This window comes from Physcomitrium patens, chromosome 4 (genome assembly GCF_059467195.1).
Source record: "Physcomitrium patens ecotype Gransden chromosome 4, ASM5946719v1, whole genome shotgun sequence".
Classification (NCBI taxonomy): Eukaryota; Viridiplantae; Streptophyta; class Bryopsida; order Funariales; family Funariaceae; genus Physcomitrium; species Physcomitrium patens.
This window is the reverse complement of record NC_143413.1, coordinates 9,629,425-9,636,847: the sequence shown is the minus strand read 5'-3', so window position 1 is coordinate 9,636,847 and position 7,423 is coordinate 9,629,425. Positions and strand designations below refer to the sequence as shown.

The 7,423-nt window shown below is 44.3% G+C and overlaps 1 protein-coding gene across 1 annotated transcript; it reads left to right on the top strand.

The window, feature by feature from the left end:
- Positions 1 to 3,574: 3,574 nt before the first annotated feature.
- LOC112281360 (ubiquitin-conjugating enzyme E2 2) lies at positions 3,575 to 6,874 on the top strand. The gene is made up of 5 exons (XM_024517777.3): positions 3,575 to 3,939; positions 5,043 to 5,068; positions 5,398 to 5,487; positions 5,757 to 5,845; positions 6,213 to 6,874. The coding sequence occupies exons 1-5, from the start codon at positions 3,815 to 3,817 to the stop codon at positions 6,339 to 6,341; spliced, it is 459 nt and encodes a 152-aa protein (XP_024373545.1). The 5' UTR covers positions 3,575 to 3,814; the 3' UTR covers positions 6,342 to 6,874.
- Positions 6,875 to 7,423: the final 549 nt, after the last annotated feature.

Below are 7,423 nucleotides of genomic sequence, written 5' to 3'. Positions count from 1 at the left end.
GCTTCCTACTCACCTAAACATTCCGAGCCCCAATCATGCAAATATCCTAAAATGAAACACTGGTAACACAGAACATCATTCCATTTTTGAATGTCCCCCAACCAAGCTTCCATCAGGCTATACCACCCCCATTTATAACAAACCTCGTATGCCATCGGCTTCATTTGCGGTGCACACTAAAAAGTAATTTCATGCGGGTTAGCTTCTTCCATAAAGACCTATTTTTGCACTCCAGAAAGCTGCTACTAAGACATTCGTTGGTGAATAGAAAAGTTGGTTACCTCGGCAACAACAGATGGAACTGCAACTCACTGTTCTGTGCAGAGGATCAAGTTTCATAAACACCAGCAATCTGGATGTGTGTTCGTGTGCTGCAAGAACTCATACCTCATCAATGCATACCGACCATGACTGATCCTGAATTTCGATGTCGAGTCCAACATATCATGTGCTCGCTCTATTCTCTTCGAAGGACTCACAGCATTGATAGCCACTTATAGTGAACATTGCTGCGCAGGCCATGAGCCTCCATCTGCTGATAACGCCATCTAACCCCGTATTCTTTGTCCGTCGTCCATATCCTGTTCAGGGTGCCATTCTGAGTCTAACTCAGCACTAGCACATTTGAAGATATCGGGCGGATTGATTTCTTCCCTCAGAATGCATTCTGAAGATGTATCTCAACCGGTCTGTGCAGCTAAAGCCAGGAGTTTTCCCAAGCTCCGGAATGGATAACACCAAATCCATAAGTGCAGGTGGGTGCCGCAGGCTCCGTAAAATCGGTAGTGATGCACATGGGATTGATGCTGAGATGGTGGAATTCAAAGCCTGGTTTCATTACAAATTACATGCTTATCAATGGTAATCGTAGGTCATTAACGTGAGCCTACAGGGTAAATGAGTTCAATATGAGCAAAAGCTGAGACAAAGGTGCAGAAATATTCTGCATCGAGGTAGTGTCCAAGAGGGAGTCCATGCACCATGATGAATTAACAAAAGCTGGAGGCTAACATCAATCTTTACACCATATAGGAACCTGAATATGGTGGAGAAGAAGCGGCGGGAGACATTGGAAGTAACAAGCTTGCACTCTTACAAACATTATTCAAATGCTGTTCTCAAATAGGTAGGACTTAAACCCTTGCCTTATTGAAGGGAGTGCTCAAATTATAATCACCAAAGATATATGAATTAGACAGTGTCGTAAAAAACAAAGTTGGAACGTCCTTGTTGCACCTGGAAATTCCATACGATCGAGACAAAGGGTTCTCATCATAGAACTGGGTACACACTGAAAAGACTGACGTTGCTGACAAGGTGTAATTTGAGACTACACTGTGCCCCACGAGAGGGATTAGAGAAATCCACGTTGCTTTTATGTTTTGAGGGTTCCCATTCACGTGACTAATAAAAATTGCAAAATGTGTAGGATTTAGCGTTCAGCGTACGTGAATGCGAAACCTAGTTCAGACAGATCTGATGAAAATATGAATATAAATATAAATATATTTGAATTTATATTTTTTTATTTATTTAAGTAAAGATTGGTGCTCATCAACAAAGTTTGGAAAACTTTGAAACATATTATGGACTTGTTATACATTTTTTTCTTTTATTTTAGTAAATCCACATTCATTTATAAAAAAAATTATGAAGTATTTTAATCAGATACATAACTTGTTCTATTAAAAAAAATTAAAAAAATTAAATGTAGGTTATACATCACAAGCATGTTGTAAGATTTAAAAATAGTATCGTATAATATTTTAAAATAATGTGCGATGGTATGAAATACTTGTAGAAAATGAACATGAAAAGAAAAATTGATAGAAAATAAATAAAAAATAAATATTGATACAACCAAAAAATATTAAGGTTAGACATGACCAATGTATGTAATGATCAAATAATTGATACTAAATTCTTTTCTATTCCTGTTGAAACCATAATACAATTCCACTAAAACACTGATTGTCTGAAATGATAACCAGTTGTAATTCATAATAGTCCATGACACTTATCTGCATCAAGGCCTATATTAACATTAACAATAGTCAATAGCAATAAACATTAACACTTTTGATACCTATATACTATAACAATCAACATTAGCCACAATAGAACTAAGCAAGATCAGAGGTGTCTACTCAAATAAAACATTATATATTAACATAAATAAAAATTTGCCAATAGACAAGACCCATTCCTTTCGTTATGTATAATGTTCTTTGTGACTACTTTTAAAACCAGTACAAACGTTGATCTATATAAATACACATACAAAACTATATCAAAATTTTCATAAGCACAAATCCAAGCAAAGAATAAAAAGCATACAGGTAATAGAAAGAAACAAAACACAACATAAACTAGTTCAATAAGAAAAACACTCAAAAAACAGATTTCTCCTCTATACATTTCACATATAAACACCAATAGCAGCCAACACTAAAAATTACCACCTAAATAAAAGTCTGAAAATGTAAGTTGAAACAACAACATAACAATCTGAAAGAACAAAATGTCACATTATAAATTACTAATATGACCTGCAATCTCATAATAAGATCATACAGTAACTCTTCTGCTTGAAAGACAATCAATGAGTTATACAACTACCAGCAATCAACGATGAGGTAACTAAACTTGCCAAACATGCTAAATAACAGATTGTAAAGTTCTACACAAAGATACAGTAGCATGCTGTAAACGTCCATCGACGTGAACTCACTCACACCGCTCGATCACCCCTTTGCAATGCAATGCAATCCAATCCAATCAGACAATCTACAAAATATATAGATGCCACGATAATTACTACGCGCCTCGGGCACGGACTTCCGCCACAAACCAGCGGGTGGAGGATTCAGCAACATGATTGTCAAGAGTAAGTAAGGTTAAGAAAATACAAAAACCACACAAAACACTAACACAAACAAGGATGGAAGAAACAAGCCGTTCAAATAAACAGCAACGGAAGCAGATGGGCGGAGAAGGCAGTGAGGAAGGCAGAGAACGAGTGGGACCTGGAACGAACGAGCTCAGGTTTATGCACAAAGCCATGATCGAATTTCACCAGATAAGAAAGGTTCCTTCCATCCATCTGCTCTGGGTGTCTGGTCTGGGTATCTGGTCCGGTGGGCGCTGCTGCAATTGGTCATGGGGGCATTTTGAACGAGTCCCATTCACGAATGGAATATGTGGAGGAGCGTGTAGGGGCGAGAGCAGAAAATCCATGGGCATCAATCAAATCAAATGGGAAGGGAGGAGGAGCCCCCTTCTCTCCTTCACCTTTCAAAATGACATTAGAGCGGGGCGAGGAGCGATTCCGTTCGTCCAATTCCGATTCCAGCAGAACCTGGAATCTAGAATGGCGAGGGGGGATTGCATGGGGTTGGGTTTGCACACACCCACACAGCGTGAAAAGGCCGCAAGCCTCGCGGGTGCTGCTGGAGTGGTGTCGGAACAGGGGGTGGAGGGAGCGTGGCCGCGGGTGTCGGCGGTAGATCGCGGCCGTCATCGGATGGGACGGAATAAGAGTGGGCAAGAGGTCTGAAGAGCGAGAGAGTCAGACACGAGGGAGCGAGGGAGGAAGGGACGGCAGCAGCCGGACAGACACACACCCAGCCCCACACGCACAAGAGCAACCCAGGCCCCACGAGGTTCGAGGGTTTCATCGGCCTCGCGCTCTCGCGTCTTCGCGCAACTTCGATCTTGTTTGCATCGCCATCGCCACATACCGATCCCCTCGGTGTCAAAGTGGAGCGGAGTCGCGCAGAGTGGAGCGCCGGGCGGTGAGGGGCTGACGGGCGCCATGTCGACCCCGTCTCGCAAGAGGTTGATGCGTGACTTCAAGCGCTTGCAACATGATCCTCCGGCCGGCATCAGCGGCGCTCCGCAGGACAACAATATCATGCTGTGGAATGCTGTGATATTCGGGTAACGAAGTGCCTCCCTGGTTTCGTTTTTTGTTCAATTGTGTCCGGTCGTGGTGCGGAATTCGCCGGGCGTGGGAGGCGCACGTCGGAGTGTCGGTTTTCGGATGTTTGCGCATTTTGTGACCATTTCGTGATGGTTTGTTGCCGAGTGGGAATTGGTAGCGCGGGTGGGTTGGGACTGGTGGCCGGCTTTGTTCTTTGAATTGCCGATGCCTTAGATGCTTGCTTGTGCGTGCTTGGAGTGGCAATTGAGGGCGGTGGTTGATTGTATGGTTCTTCGTGGTGAAGATTCGTCCTTGTTCTTTGAATGGTTGGTTGTCGAGGGATGTGCATCGAACATGCGGGCTGTCGTGAACATCTAGGGTTCCTGAGTCCGTAGCACGTAGAACCTTTTGTTGGAGTGCGCGAGGCGGGTTATGTATGCGTTGATGTGTTGTGATATGTGAATTTACAGCGGCGATCAACCTCTGCCGGTGGTTCGAGGATTTTTGGCAAATTGTCGTGTGCAGCAGTCTTGTCTTCCTAGGAGAAGAACAGGCGATGAAGAGGCGGGGCATCTGGCCGGGCCTTCTAATCCTTTATGTTAGGGTCGAGGTGGTTGTGGAAGGCAGTGAAAGTAGTAAGAAACTTGTGTTCATGGTTTAGTCATGAAAGTGAGGGCCGAAGTTCATCTCTTCGGAGTGTGCGTGGCATGTTTGTTGTCGTCAATCCTTGCGTTATGGAATGCATAATGTTTTCATGGACGGTGGTAGTGCGAGTGATGGCGAGAGGGCGGGAGTAGACGAGGATTGTCCGTTGGCGAATGCTTTTTTTTATTTGCGTGGTGTGATGCACGCTCTTTTTGGAGGGCGCGTTGATCTGCTTGGTTTTGTTTTGTTGTTTATTTTCAATCTGGCTGGAGGTGGTTGATTTTGTGATGTCTAGGGTTTTTTCTGGCGATGTGAATGGCTTTCGTGGACAGTGGATTTTGTGATTACTCGCTGCGGATGTCTGAGGCCACCATGCGATCATCTTTGTGCTTGCATCCAAAATTTGTGGAGACTGGTGGTTGTAAGGTGACGTGCTTGAACTGAAACTAATGTAGTTCCCGTGTTTATTGTGCAGTCCCGATGACACCCCGTGGGACGGAGGTACGGCTATATCACGTTAATTGTATGCTATAGGAACTGGGAGTTGGATGTGTGTTTCGGGCAATTGGTTGCAGTGTTTGTTGGTGAGGTAGCAACTGTATGTACATGGGATATCATGTAGGCCACTCCGTTTTGGCAGATTGCTTCTCATGCTCCCCCTGCCGGTGACCTTGTCTGTATCGTAGGTTTGGGTCATTTAGCGGTGTAGCGAAACTGCTGGTAGTGTGGAAGTGCACGATTTGTTATTTGAACTTCTGGGAATTGAACGTTTAGGGCTACTGTGTTCTGTGCCTCATGTGTGCATGTTACTATGCGGTTTTCTTCTTCAGGGACGTTCAAGTTGACGTTGCAATTTACCGAGGATTATCCGAACAAGCCTCCTACAGTGCGTTTTGTCTCGAAGATGTTTCACCCTAACAGTAAGCGTTTTCCGCATGCACTTGTACACGAGGGGTCAAGGATGTTGATTGGTTAGGGTTGGGGTGGTCGAAGGTGGAGGGTGGATTGGGATTTTAGCTGTTGTCGAGTGCCGGATGATATATTTGTTTGTATTCGTATTCGTGGAATGTTCTTTCGTTTTCCTTGTCTGGTGCTTGTGCTGAGGACGTGTAGAGTTCTTGGCTCGTGGATCCCGGAGGCAGACAGCATGGGTCCCTGTTTTCACACACTGGTGATTGTGGCAAATCAGTATACGCGGACGGCAGCATCTGCTTGGATATTTTGCAAAATCAGTGGAGTCCCATCTACGACGTGGCAGCGATCCTGACTTCGATTCAGGTGAGTATTTGTGGCCCCAGCAGGTGTCCGTAACACTGTAAATCGGTCAAGACATTTCTGCCAGCACTAAGGTTGGAGGGGTGTGTGGAGGGATGTTGTGTGTCGTGGCAATTGCAGCGGCTTCAATACATCAGCTGTTTTGATTGGCATTCTTCTTGGTCAGACAGGAGCATTGTGGAAGTTGCAATAGGTTGAGGTTTAGGCCTTGTAGATTTGTCGGTTTAGGAGAGGGGGACTGGTTCTTAGTGTGCACTTCACCTTGTCTGGGCGAGAGTGGATGGCTTCTTCTTCAGCGTGTGCAGCCGAACACAGCGATGATGACGACGATGCGTGAAAGCTGTTTCTCTAACACGTGGCTTTGGTGCAGTCTTTGCTATGCGACCCAAACCCGAATTCACCAGCAAACTCGGAGGCTGCTCGCATGTACAGCGAGAACCGGCGTGAATATAACCGGAGGGTACGCGAGATTGTGGAGCAAAGCTGGACAGCAGAGTGAATGGAGGGAGTTGGAAGTGCTGCTGGTTTTGGATTGTCCACCTGAAGAGTTAAGTTTAGTTTCGGTTACTGGGGAGATTTGGAAGTCTAACCTAGAGATGGAAGAGAGTGGTTACGTGATTGCAAGCTTGAACTTCCGGACTCCATTAAATATCACGCTATTACTCTTCTTTGTTTGGAAGAACTTCTGAAGGGGTATTGTTGGGGTTGTCAGTATTTCTTGTCCCTGGTGTGACTAAACCTGGTGTGACTCCAACGTTGGGACATCCTGAGGTTAAGGTCTGGAACCCGGGGTTGGAGTAGAGATGTGTAGTTGGTGCTGTGGAGAGTGTGATTTGCTGGGTGATCATCTGGTCAGACCTAGTTTCCGTATCTGGAGACTATGGATGGTGCTGGCTGACGAGTACTCTTTCTGCCTTTGCTCTACTTTTGGGTTCTACTTCTGAGCGACAACTTTCAATCGGGGTCAAGGATTTTACATGTAAGAGTGTCAAGTGTTAAATAAATCGCAGTGCCAACTTCTCAAGTGTATCATTCAAATTCTTCTGGACACGAGGAGATATCATTTTATGTCAGTTGTTAGTCCTAGTTTTTTCTGGTTGGGAAAAGCAATTACGGAGTTTTCGTTTAGTTGCCTTGGTGATCGTATGACTGGTGGCATGGTTTGATCGATTTGGTAAAAATGAATGGAAGTCCGCTCTCGGCGGTGGTCGCTGTCATTTTTAATTTGTATGGATGATCAAATGGTTTCAATTTCTCCTGGGTGCAGAAACAGTATCAATTATATTTTTTAATTTGGAATATCATAGAGTATTATCTTCTCTTCAAGGTTGGGGATTTTTCAGCTGGGACTGGAACTGCGTACCTGCCATTCTTTGGTAGAATGGTAGTTGAAGGTGATTGGATACCTCGTGTGTTCGTTTTTGACTTGTTTATTTGTTCTTGCGGATGAGCTGTTTGTCGTGTTCTTTGTTTTTTGTCTTTGAAGTTGTACGGGATTGTGGACCTGTCCAGTTCTATGCACGTACGTGTGTGTTATTCCCCCTTTTTTTTTGTATATTTAGTGTCCGTATTGATATTAGC